Raw genomic sequence first — 13,656 nt, forward strand, 5'->3', positions numbered from 1 at the left:
GTCTCTGGATTCATTTAAGAAAGAGTTGGATAGAGCTCTCAAAGATAGTGGAATCAAGGGTTATGGATATAAGGCAGGAAGAGGATACTGATTAGGAATGATCAGCCATGATCATATTGAATGGCGGTGCAGGCTCGAAGGGCTGAATGGCCTACTCCTGCACCTATTGTCCATTGTCATATGAGGGGGATTGTTTTCTTGTGTGACTGTTGAATATTTTTATGTGTGTATCTGACTGCTACATCAACTTATTGAACAGTCAAATTTCAGTAAGTTACTTTTTCTTCCACCTCTGGTTTTCCTCTGCAAATCATTATTTTCTTGCCCTTGGTTTCCTTTACTCAGTCAGATGGCTAATGCCTGATTCTCAGAACATCTGCCACGCTGGCTTCTGAAATGAAACAAGAACATGGGGATAAAATTGACAGGAAATATACAAAAACGTTTACAAGTGTCACGTGAACAATTGTCATGTGATCTGGACATAACGTGCTCAGACCTGAACCAATTCCTTCAGCAATATGGACAACCCGAGCAAAGCAACACTTTGTTTATGACCTTTCCTTTTAAATTTGTTTGCTAAGGAACGGTTTATTAATCTAAAGAAGTCATACAATTTTTTTGAGTTACAATAACGTTTTTGAAGTACTGTGACTACTGGAATTGGATTCTAATATTTATTTTAGTAAAATTGAGCAAAAGCGACCTTTTTTTCATAAAACGTTAAGTGATCACTGCGGAACAACTACTGTGAACGCGAAACCAGAATATTTTCGTGGGGATCACTTCCTATACGTGGAGGAGTGTGTCGGTGAAAACATTAACACGAGCCATCACGGCGGAATTTTATGAAGGTAATGAAAATCGTCCGCCTGATCAGCGACCTGTGCAGAAACACTGCAATTTTGTTATTTATCGATGAGGTTTGAGGTTATTGCTGCTGAAAGGGGCAAGTTTAATTGGCCGCTTCCCCGTATCAATCATTGTGTGTGTGTTTAATCCAGGAGTTCCCAGAGCTTAAACCGTGCCTGCTAAATACAAAAGAAGTAGGGGAGAAAACCCTGTGAGAAATGAGATGGGAATGCGAGAAGTTTGTTTTCAATCCTGCGCTATTTCATATTCGGTTCAATCCAGACTGTCAGCTCGCAAGTTTTCTGCAAATGTACAAATATACAGAAGATAGCGATTAAAATCACAGAAAAGCGAATGAATCTGTTGAAACCCCTGTGGATACAAAGTTGGCTATAGGTGTGTAATGGGAATTAACCTGATCCTTTCAGTCAAATTTTATGCGGAAACGGCCAGCAGCAAATTGAATTTTCAGTGTTTAAGCGTGTTCCGGCACACGGTATATACAGTATATCTGTGCCTGACGTAATTTGGCATTTCCTCTCGGCGAGTGAATAAGCAATGTTCAACCGCCTTGTCTCGAACATGGCCAGCCTTCATTAAATCTTCAACAACAACAAAAACAGAAATTGCTGGAAAAGCGATTTTCAGAAGAATGTTAACTCTGAAGTCTCACCACAGATGCTGCCAGACCTGCTAAACTGGTCCAGTAATTCCTATTTTTGTTTCTGATTCACAACATTCGCATATCTTTTGGTTTTCATTAAACCTTTGCTTGTGCAGGATGGATTTTTTTTATGTTCAGTCAGTTGGGAGACTTTTTTTGGCATTGTACAAATAAACTTGAGAACAAAGATAATATAAAATGTTGGTGCATATCAGAACTTTTGCAAACCTTTGGACTTTTAAAATAAAAACATCAACTCAAACTGGAAACTTCAGAGTTAATTTGGAACAGTTTCCCAAAATGTGATTTGGAACTAACCAGATAATGATTTTTCAATGTACTTATGTAGAATTAGTGGTTAATTAATGGTTTCAAAGTAAAGGCTCATCTAGGGGAAAAAATGATAGAATTTCACATTCATTTAGAGGATGGGGATCTTGGATCTGAAATGAGTGTCTCAAACTTGCTAGCAGTTGTCTAAAGTGAACTAGGAAAATAGATTAAAAGGTAAAATGGATAAACAGCTGCAATGGTAGGCATTTCCAGAGTTATTTTGTACTCTTGAACAAAAATACATTCAATTGATAAGAAAAAAATTTTGAGATGGATGTTAACAATGGTGTTTAGTGGATAGACAAGGTATGTAAGGACGTGACAATATAATTGTGATGATGCTGTGCTAGTAATCCAGAGGGTTGGGTGAATCCATGCGTTCACATTCTGCCACAGCAGTTAATAAAGCCACTCTCAATGGTGACAGTGATGCAGTAACTACTTTGCAAATCCATTTGGATCACTGAAACCTGTTAGGAAAGGAAATCTCCTGCCCCTATTTAATCAAGCCTACATGTGATTCCAGATCCACAGCAGTGTGATTACCTCTTAACTACCCTCTGAAATGGTCTAGAAATCCACTTGGTTCAATGGCAATTAGGGGTAGACAGCCCACATCCTATGAAAGAAATACAAGAAAATGTTGAGATTAATTGTGGGCCAGCAGATTAGCAAAATTTTATTATCCAGCAAATGACTGAATAAAGGAAGAAAGCACAAAATCTAAAAACAATAAGAGCTTCTTAGATTAGATTACTTACAGTGTGGAAACAGGCTCAATGTGCAAACTCCACACAGACAGTTGCCCAAGGTGGGAATTGAACCCAGGTCTCCGGTGTCTGTGAGGCAGCAGTGCTAACCATTGTGCCACCATGCCGCCCCAAGGGTCTAGGAAGGAAAGGTGTAGCTACAATATGTGTTGGTGCTTAGAAAATGAGATGGAATCCCAATAATAGTAGAAATATTGCTTGGAGTCTTTTAACACAGGGAGGCTGTTGCGCTGCAGCTCTCATACAATTCTTGCTGACCATGAGACACTCCCACTCTTACAACCTACCAATGATGGAAGAATTTGCATGTTGGTAATCAACAGTGGCTTTTTAATCCTGGTGGGTCAGAGAACTACATAAAAGACCCCGTACTGTTGTAAACACTGTTGTTTCTTAATTCTACTCAGATGCTTCCATGCATCTCTTTATATTCTTTGTTACCGCTGAAGTGATTTAATCCTTGATCAATAAGGCTAGTCCTCCAATGTCTTTTCCCTATCTTTGTTGTGCAACTTATAACCTTGAATATTCTCAGACCTGTCCATTTGGCAGGTATGTCTCAATAATGCTACTGCTTCATATCCTCCAAACTAAGTTTGCACTTGTTATTCGTTTAAATTTATTTCTGATAACCAGTATGCTATTGCAAAGGATGCTGATTTAGGCCACAACTGTAACCTATCCTGGTGTACTAATATTTTTCACTTACATTCGTTATTTTTCCTTTCTGTTTTAATTATCTATCATGTTTTGGCTTTCCCTTTACCTGTGTTATATGAAGTTCAATTTTTGACTGTTACACTATTCTCTTCATTTAAAAAAAAACTAATTATTGATACACCTTTCCATCTGCAAATTCTCATCATGAACCACAACAACTGATCTTTCCCCCTCTCTCCAACAACCTGTTAAGGGATCAGAGATGTGTCTCACATGGTGCCAACCATGTTGTTCAGCAGATGTTGTGTAATTTTTTGATCAACACCTAAATCATTAAGTTACAACTGCTGGCTCATCTTCCTGTTGAATTGTATAGTGGACATCCAAGTTAAGGTTAACTTAATAATTTGGCAGGGATTGATGTGATATGAGAGAAAGCAAGCACCAAACCAAAACAAAAAAAAACTTGCTATTATGCACCAACCATGTGTAAGTGTATCTAAATCTCAATCACTTTGCACATGTATATCATTAATAACCAACATCTTGTCCTCTTTCATGTACTACATTTTTTGAGTTAATTTTAAATGTGACCTGATTCTGAAGGTATAATATGCTGTTCAAGATTACAATGCTAAAGTCACTATTAAGCATGGGTGCTATCTGTAGCATAAAAGCTACCGCCAGTGCACTACCCAACCAAAGAAGTAAAATTGGAGTTACCCCTCCAAATCACCAATCTCATATTGAAATTGTTAAAATTTACATTGCTATTTTGAGCAATTCTTCGGGCACATTTTTTGCACATATATTCAGATGTTAATTTTTGAGTATATCTTGAGAATATCATCTAATTGTATGTTAATTCCTGTGTTTTTTTTAAAGAAAATATACAGTGTGCCAATTCTGGCTTATTAACTCAATACTTTTCTCTTGTAGGTCTCTGGACATAAATGTGTTGATAAGATTGGCATCTACTCATAAACATTACACCAAGGAATCGACACCTAGTTATAGCACCTTTAGGTCCTCTACGCATGTATAGTTGTATTTAAACAAATTTGGAAGTACTGGTGAAGGCCCATAAAGGTTACTCAGTCGCTATATCCAATATTACACACGCTTCTAAACATGTATCAGCTTTTGACATAAATATATAATGGGGAACCTTTGTTATGGAAGTCCTTCTCACCATAATGAAGAAGAACCTGAATTGCAAAATGAGCGGGAAGCTTTATTAAGTTCGTGCGGCACATGTGTTCTTAATGAACAGACAACATCACCAGAGAACTCCGTTTCCAGCTGGAATACAACCAATCTGCAAAATAAAACTAGCAGTGCAGATACTTACAATAATGGTGAAATTGCAACAAAGAGGTAAATTCCTTTCCTTCAGAACTGGTGATTCCATCTTTTCATCTGTTTCACTGTTATTTCATGGCAAAATTTTTCTTAGATTAGCAATTTGACCTCAGTAATAGTTAATTGTAGACCTCTTGTTTTATTTGCTTGTGGGATGTGGGCACCACTGGTTGGCATTATTAGCATCTCTAGTTGCCATTGAGATGGTGGGGTGAGCCACCTCCTTAAACCACGTGCTGTAAGTAATATATTTAAAGCAATCATTACATTTCCTTTAAATTGTACTCTTTTGTTCAACTTTTTAGGCAGTTAATAGAATTATCAGTTAACAGAAATCCACCGGCACAGGGGTGGCACGGTCGCTCAGTGGTTAGCACTGCTGCATGACAGCGCTAGGGACCCAGGTTCAATTCCTACCTTGGGCGACTGTCTGTGTGGAGTTTGCACATTCTCCCTGTGTCTGTGTGGGTTTCCTCTGGGGTTGTCTGGTTTACTCCCACAATCCAAAGATGTGCAGGTGAGGTGAATTGGCCAATTGCTAAATTGCCTAGTGTTAGGTGCATTAGTTAGGGGGTAAATGTAGGGGGATGGGTCTGGGTGGGTTACTCTGTGGAGAGTCGGTGTAGACTTGTTGGATTAGATTCCACACTGTAGGGAATCTAACCTTAATCACCCTGCGTTGCTTTACGACCGCAGACTGCCTCGGCTCGCTGTGTAGCGTGCTCACCTGCGAGACAGAAGACTGTGGGTTCAAAGCCTGACACTACACTAAGGGAATGCTGCACTGAAGGGCCTCGCTGAGCTCTCTCGTGGGCCAAAGGTTATGGGTTCAAGTCCCAGCTGCCCCAGAGATGTGCATTAGAAGGTTAACTAAGAGTAACTCTTGCTGTACAGCCTCTGGGATGTGAGTGTTACTGAGGAGTTGCGTGGTTGGTGTTATTTAGCCTCGTGCTGACAATGCTCCTGACGACTGAGGTGCATTGTGACGGAATCCGTTATTTGGTGCAGTTATCTGCGCGCGCGGAAGGGCGTGCCACGTTCCGCGCTGATTTGCCAACGCTGTGTACACATAATTCCTCTCTACGATATCAGAGGTGGGTTACCTCTCTCTGTGAAAGGACAAAACGTTTTTCTCCACAGAATATTTTCCACATTATTATTGTTTCGTTTTCCATATCTTAAAAAAAAATACACCGCCAGCGGTCCCGCGAAAAGCTGCTGTCGGCAACTACCCCCCCCCCCAACGTCAAGCTGACCGCCGCTCGTCACTTCCGAGAGATGCGTGACGTGACCGGATGTGCTTCGTGCGGTGGTGGTGACGTAGAAGCCAAGACCAGCTCCCACTGGGCTGTGTCTAAAGTTGGATCCAAGTTTAGACAGGTTTAGCAATGACAAGTTGTTGCAAATGTAGGATTCGGGAGTTTTACTCAAATCGTGTTTTTTTTTGCCCAGTTGAGTTGTTTTGTGGTGGTGAGGGGTAAGTAGATTGGAGCGTTCTTCAGTAGTTCCAGGTTACTACCAGCTGATGAGGGAGATCTCATCCCTAGGGCTTTGGGCAGGCCCCGGCTGGCTGGGCTCAGACAGTACTCTTTTGAACATTTAACTTGGGCACCGGAGGCCAAACAAAAGTCAGAAGGAAGCTGTCGCACGCTTTTGAGAGAGAGTTTCTTACGGGGGGGCATTAAAAAAACTTTTTCACTGAAAGGGTGGTGGGAATCTGCCTGGGAAAGTAGTGGAGGCCAGAAACTTTACAACCTTGGGAAAAATGTTTGGATCAGCACTTGAAAAATAACAACATTCAAGGATATGGAACAAGTACAGGAAGTTGGAATTAGCACAACTCTAGTGACAGTATTGGGGTAAGGAGCGAGTCAAAACAGTCAAGGCAGGCAGGAACAAAGCAGAGAACAAGGTAGGACTGATATACTGCCAAACAGGTAAGGCAGATGAACTTGGGGATATTGAACTGGGGTGTCATAACAATTACAGGCACGGGGCTCAGGAATGGCCAGGACTGCCAGCTTAATGTTACAGGGTATGGATGCTACAGGAAGGATAGAAGGGGCAAGAGATGAAGCGGTGTGGCATTTTTGGTTATGCATAACATTAAACTATTTGTAGGGAGGTTATTCCGGGGAGTACATCCAGGAAAGTTATCTGGATGGAATGGAAAAATAAGAAAGGGATGATCACCTTTTTGGGATTGTATGCAATATTCAGCAGGAAATTGAGAAACAAACTTGAAAGGAGATCTCCTCAGTTATTTGTAAGAATAATAAGGTGGTAATGGTCAGGGATTCTAACTTTCCAAACATAGACTGGCCATTGTCTTAAGGGCTTATTTAGAGAGGAATTTAAGTATGTACAAGGAAATTTTCTGATTCGGTATGTGGATGTACCTACTAGAGAAAGAGCAACACTTGACTTATTCGTAATAAATAAGGCAAGGCATGTGACTGAGATCAGTGGGGGAGCACTTTGGGACTAGCGACTGTAATTCTAATAGTTTTTAAATGGTGATGGAAAAAGATAGACCAATTTAAAAGTTAAAGTATTAAAGTGGAGGAAGACCAATTTTGACAGTAATGGGCAAAAACTTTTCAAAGTTGATTGGCGGTGGATATTTGCAAGTAAGGGGACAGCTGAAAAATGGAAAGCCTTCAAAAATGAGATGATGTTAGGGTGAAGGGCAAGGCTGGTAGATGCATGACTAGAGAAATTGTGGGTTTGGTGGGATGAAGGTAGCTGGGTCTTACGATAGGTAGATGAAGGGGGGGTTGAAAATGATAGGGTGGAGCGGAGAGGTGGGAAGGAAGATGGACAGTTCAAGAGGGCAGTGCTGAGTTGGAAGGTTGGGACTGGGATAAGGTGGCGGGAGAGGAAATGGGGAAATTGTGAAATCCACAATGACCCTGTGTGGTTGGAGAGTCCCATGGATGTGTTCTTCCTCCAGGTGTGGGTGGTTAGGGTTTGGTGATGGAGGTGGTCCTGGACCTGCATGTCCTTGGTGAAGTGGGAGGGGGATTCAACCACAAGGCGGTGCAATTGGTTAATGCGGGTGTCCCAGAAGTGTTCTCTGAAACAGTCTCCAAGATCAAGAAAAAGGAAGAAAATATATCTTTTAGTATAGACAGCATGGATTAAGTGAATCCCTAGAAAAGTATAAAAGCAGTAAAAGTATACTTGAAAAAAAAAATCAGAAGGACAAAAAGGGAATATGAGATATCTTTGGCAATTAGGATTAAGGAGGGTCCAAAGGGAGAGTATAGGATCAGCAAGCCTGCCTATGTATAGAACTGCAGGAGATGGGATAGACACTAAATGAGTTTTTTGCATCAGTGTTTACTGTAAGGATGGACATGGAAGCTAGAGAAATTGGGGAAATAAATAGCAATATTTTGAAAAATCTTCATATTACAGAGGTGGTGGTGTTGGACATCTTAAGATTCATAAAAGTGGATAAATCTCTGCGACCTGATCAGGTGTATCCTAGAACTCTGTGGAAAGCTAGGGAAGTGATTGCTGGGTCTCTTGCTGAGATATTTGTATCATTGATAGTCATAGGTGAGGTGCTGGAAGACTTGTGGTTGGCTAAAGTGTCACTGTTTAAGCAAGGTGGTAAAGAAAAGCCAGGGACCTACAGACTGGTGAGCCTGACATCATTGGTGTGTAAGCTGTTGGAGGGGATCCTGTGATATAGGATTTGCGTGTATTTGGAAAGGCAAGGACTAATTAGGGATAGTCACATAACTTTGTGCATGGGAAATCGTGTCTCTCTAACTAGATTGATGAGGGCGGACTGGTGGACATAATCTGTATGGACTTTTAGTAAGGTGTTTGAGGCTCCATGTAGTAATCTAACAAGGCTAGATCACATGGAATGCAAGGAGAACTAACCATTTTGACGCAGAACTGGCTCGACGGTAGGTGACGGAGGTTGGTGGTGGATGGTTGCTTTTCACATAGAGGCCAGTGACTAGCAGGGTGCCGCAAAGATTGGTGCTGGGTCCACTGCTTTTTGTCACTTACATAATTGATTTGGCATGCACATAGGAGATATGGTTTGTAAGTTTGCAGGTGACACCAAAATTAATGGAGTAGTGGACAGCTTATATCAAAGTACAACAGGACCTTGATTAGGACTAGCAGGTCAGCTGAGGATGAGAGATGGAGCTTAATTTAGATAAATGTGAGGTGCTGCATTTTGGAAAGGCAAATCAGGGCAGGACTTGTACACTTAATGCTAAGATCCTGGAGAGTGTTGCAGAACAAAGAGACCATGGAGTGCAGATTCATAGTTCCTTGAAATTGGAGTTGCAGGTAGACAGGATAGTGAAGGCGGCATTTGGTATGCTTGCCTTCATTGGTCAGTGCATTGATCTAGGAATTGGGAGGTCAAATTTTGGAACACTGAAAGCAGTTCTGGTATCCCTGCTATTGGACAGATGCTGTGAAACATAAAAGGGTTCAGAAAAGATGTTGCCAGGGTTGGAGGGTTGAGCTACAGGGAGAGGCTGAATAGGCTGGGGTTATTTTCCCTAGGTTCGAGGCTGAGGAATGACACTATGAGCGGCATCAATATGGTGAACAGCCAAGATTTTCTTCCCCAGGGTAGGGGTGCCCAAATCTAGAGCACATAAGTTCAAAGTGAGAGGAGAAAAATTTAAAAGGGACCTGAGGAGCAACATATTCAGGGTTGTGCATGTGAAATGAGTTGCAAGAGGAAGTAGTGGAGGCTGGTACAATTGCAACATTTAAAAGGAACCTGGATGGCTATATGAATAAGAAGGGATATGGGTCATGTGTGGATATGTGGTCAGCATGGACGAGGTGGACCTATCGCTGTCTCACAACCCTTTCTCTCTGCCCCACTCTCCCACCCCCACCCCCCCATTTATATCTCCGCCCCTTCCCCCTTCCCAGTCCTGATGAAGGGTTCTCCCTGAAACATTGACTCTCCTGGTCCTCAGACGTTGCTTGATCTGCTGTGCTTTTTCCAACACCATATTTCATTGACTCAGAGTGGTCTGTTTCCATGCTATACGTCTGTGACTCAATAATAGGGTGAAGGGCCTTTGTTTTATAATTCTATGACCCAATGACTATTTTAAAAAAAAGTCACCCTCAAAATTAAACTGAAATATGTCCATTGATCAAACTGTAACTTAGCATTTCACTCTCAAATATTTCCCCAACATGTGTATTTGTTTCCAGAATTTACAGTGCAGATTGTGTACCTAGATTTAGTTATCTACGAGAAATAGAAAAGACACCCAGTCTCAAGGTTATGTTGAGGTTATGGTCATAGCCTTCTAATGGCTCATGGGCATGGGTGGTAATAATACTGGCGGATTGAAATGCTTTGTCCCTGTTCACGAAAAAGGGAGTTAGCTAAATGTGGGGAATCTTCAAAAGACCCCAGTCATGGGGTGGACTATGCACTAAGAGTCAGAGAATCCTACAACATGGTGATAGGCCCTTTGGCCCAAACTGATCCATGCCGACCAAAATGTCCGTCCAGGCCAACCCCAATTCCCTGCACTTGGCCCATATCCTTCTAAACCTTTCCTATCGATGTATTTGTTCAAATGCCTTTTAAATGTTGTTAGTGTACCAGCTTCAAACACTTCTGCTGGCAGCTCATTCTATATGCGTACCACCCTCTGTGCAAAAAAAAGTTCCCTTTTATTCTTTCCTCTCTAACCTTAAACTGATGCCAGAGGATCCTTTATTCCCCAACTCTGGGAATAAGACTGAGTGCATTTACCCTAATCATGCCTCTCATGATCTTATACACTTCTATAAAATTCCCCCCCCTCAGTCTCCTACGCTCTAAAGAAATAGGTCCTATCTTGCCCAATCATTCCCTATAATTCAGACCATTGAGTCCAGGCAACATCTTTGTAAATTTCTTCTGCACTTTTTCCTGTTTAATAGCATCCTTCCTATAACAAGGTAAAAACAATGACTGCAGATGCTGGAAACCAGATTCTGGAATAGTGGTGCTGGAAGAGCACAGCAGTTCAGGCAGCATCCAAGGAGCTTCAAAACCGACGTTTCGAGCAAAAGCCCTTCATCAGGAATAAAGGCAGTGAGCCTGGAGCGTGGAGAGATAAGCTAGAGGAGGGTGGGGGTGTGGAGAAAGTAGCATAGAGTACAATGGGTGAGTGGGAGAGGGGATGAAGGTGATAGGTCAGGGAGGAGAGGGTGGAGTGGATAGGTGGAAAAGGAGATAGGCAGGTAGGACATGTGCGAACAAGTCATGGGGACAGTGCTGAGCTGGAAGTTTATAACTAGGGTGAAGTGGGGGAAGGGGAAATGAGGAAACTGTTGAAATCCACATTGATGCCCTGGGGTTGAAGTGTTCCGAGGCGGAAGATGAGGCGTTCTTCCTCCAGGCGTCTGGTGGTGAGGGAGCGGCGGTGGAAGAGGCCCAGGACCTCCATGTCCTCGGCAGAGTGGGAGGGGGAGTTGAAATGTTGGGCCACGGGGCGGTGTGGTTGATTGGTGCGGGTGTCCCGGAGATGTTCCCTAAAGCGCTCTGCTAGGAAGCGCCCAGTCTACCCAATATAGAGGAGACCGCATGGGGAGCAATGGATACAATAAATGATATTAGTGGATGTGCACGTAAAACTTTGATGGATGTGGAAGGCTCCTTTAGGGGCTTGGATAGAGGTGAGGGAGGAGGTGTGGGCGCAGGTTTTACAGTTGCTGCGGTGGCAGGGGAAAGTGCCAGGATGGGAGAGTGGGTTGTAGGGGGGCGTGGACCTGACCAGGTAGTCACGGAGGGAACGGTCTTTGCGGAAGGCGGAAAGGGGTGGGGAGGGAAATATATCCCTGGTGGTGGGGTCTGTTTGGAGGTGGCGGAAATGTCGGCGGATGATTTGGTTTATGCGAAGGTTGGTAGGGTGGAAGGTGAGCACCAGGGGCATTCTGTCCTTGTTACGGTTGGAGGGGTGGGGTCTGAGGGCGGAGGTGTGGGATGTAGACGAGATGCGTTGGAGGGCATCTTTAACCACGTGGGAAGGGAAATTGCAGTCTCTAAAGAAGGAGGCCATCTGGTGTGTTCTGTGGTGGCACTGGTCCTCCTGGAAGCAGATCCGGCGGAGACTGAGGAATTGAGAATACGGGATGGCATTTTTGCAAGAGGTAGGGTGGGAAGAGGTGTAATCCAGGTAGCTGTGGGAGTCGGTGGGTTTGTAAAAAATGTCGGTGTCAAGTCGGTCGTCATTAATGGAGATGGAGAGGTCCAGGAAGGGGAGGGAGGTGTCAGAGATGGTCCAGGTAAATTTAAGGTCAGGGTGGAATGTGTTGGTGAAGTTGATGAATTGCTCAGCCTCCTTGCGGGAGCACGAGGTGGCGCCAATGCAGTCATCAATGTAGCGGAGGAAGAGGTGGGGAGTGGTGCCGGTGTAATTATGGAAGATCAGCTGCTCTATGTAGCCAACAAAGAGACAGGCATAGCTGGGGCCCATACGTGTGCCCATGGCTACCCCTTTGGTAGGCACATGTATTCCTGATGAAGGGCTTTTGCACGGAACGTCGATTTCGAAGCTCCTTGGATGCTGCCTGAACTGCTGTGCTCTTCCAGCACCACTAATCCTTCCTATAACAAGGTGACCAAAACTGAACACAATACTCCAAGTGTAGCATCACCAGCCCCCATAACTGCAACATAACTTCCCGACCTCTATGCTCTGACTGATGAAGGCCAGTATGCCAAAAGCCTCCTTCACTGCCCTGTCTACCTGTGACTCCACTTTCAGAGAACTGTGAACTTGAAGTCTAAGATCCCTCTGTTCCACTGCACTCCTTAAGGCCTTATCTTTCACCATGAAACCCTTGATTTGACTTTCCAAAATGCAAGACCTCGCACTCCTCTATGTTAAACTCCATTTGCCATTCCTCGGCCCATTTCCTCAGCTGATTGAGGTCCTGCTGCAATTTCTTATAACCTTCCTCTCTGTCCAGAATACCGCATATTTTAGTGTCATCAGCAAGCTTACTAATCATGCCTTGTACATTCTCACCCAAATCATTGATACAGATTACAAACAGCGCCAATCCCTGAGGCACTCCACTAGTCACAGGTCTCCAGTCCGACAAGCATCTTTCCACTATTACCCTCTGCTTCCTAACATCAAGCCAATTTGCCAGCTCGCCCTGCATTCCATGCGACTTAACCTTCCAGAGCAGCCTACCATGTGGAACCTTATCACAGGCCTTACTGAAATTCATGTAGACTATGTCTACTGCCCTTCCCTCGTCAACCTTCCTGGTCACTTCATTAAAGAACTCTTAACTAATATGTGGTTATTCCTAGAACGTTCTCCCAGAGTGCTGGTGAAAGTAGACACAACAGCAGCATCCAAGAAGCACCTGGACGAATATATGAAGAGGAAAGGAATAGTGGGAGACAAAACCTGTAAGTCAAGACAGATCCTGGAAGGGCAAAATATGTTGTTGCAGCTTGGAACGCCAAAGGGCCTGTACCATTGCTGTGTTCTTTGTTGACTAACGGTCTGAAGTTGGTTGTCATCTGCATTCTGAGCAGTATCAGGAGCACTTAACAAATTTTATCCAATTGCAGAATCCCATCTAATGTTGGACACTGTTTAGATTTTTGCAAGCATGGGCTGATTGAGTACAGTCAATATCTCCCCTGTTGCAGACAATTGAAGTGACCTGCTGTTTGATACAATCTGCTAGTCTTTAAGGGACACATCATACGTACCCAGGATCACACTGGCATTGAACTTCATAAATCACATTACTAATTTGCACAATTGGCAGAAAGTCTTTTTGATTTGATGGCAGCATTCTATTCATCAGTTGCTGATGTTTTGAGAGACTTTTGTCTCCGGTAGATAGGGTATTTTTCAGGACCAAAAGTGGTGATCTTAGGCCCATTAGCGCTGTTTACAGGGAGAAATTCTCTAATCAGGATAGCCGTTATCTCTCAGGATGGCTTTGATGTGCTCTATTTCAGCATCAAGCTTGTACAGTGAAAAATGG

The 13,656-nt window shown here is 43.2% G+C and overlaps 1 protein-coding gene across 14 annotated transcripts in view; it reads left to right on the plus strand.

Annotated features, from left to right (window-relative positions):
• Positions 1-524: 524 nt before the first annotated feature.
• The window catches only part of LOC122549739 (uncharacterized), a 68,725-nt gene continuing 55,593 nt past the window's right edge, over positions 525-13,656 (plus strand). For 3 of the 14 annotated variants that reach the window (XM_043689662.2, XM_043689668.2, XM_043689667.2), the window contains exons 1-3: positions 525-854; positions 4,219-4,656; positions 12,965-13,066. In XM_043689662.2, the coding sequence (XP_043545597.2) occupies positions 4,439-4,656; positions 12,965-13,066 (320 nt within the window). In that variant the 5' untranslated portion in view covers positions 525-854; positions 4,219-4,438. Of the gene's footprint in view, positions 855-941; positions 1,249-1,529; positions 1,554-4,218; positions 4,657-5,583; positions 5,736-5,961; positions 6,119-11,973; positions 12,258-12,964; positions 13,067-13,656 lie in introns of those variants that run through there. The other 11 variants (XM_043689665.2, XM_043689670.2, XM_043689663.2 and 8 more) reach the window with 8 other exon arrangements.

This window comes from Chiloscyllium plagiosum, unplaced genomic scaffold (assembly GCF_037043375.1).
Source record: "Chiloscyllium plagiosum isolate Xiang-an unplaced genomic scaffold, Cpla_swu_hap1 HiC_scaffold_5, whole genome shotgun sequence".
Classification (NCBI taxonomy): Eukaryota; Metazoa; Chordata; class Chondrichthyes; order Orectolobiformes; family Hemiscylliidae; genus Chiloscyllium; species Chiloscyllium plagiosum.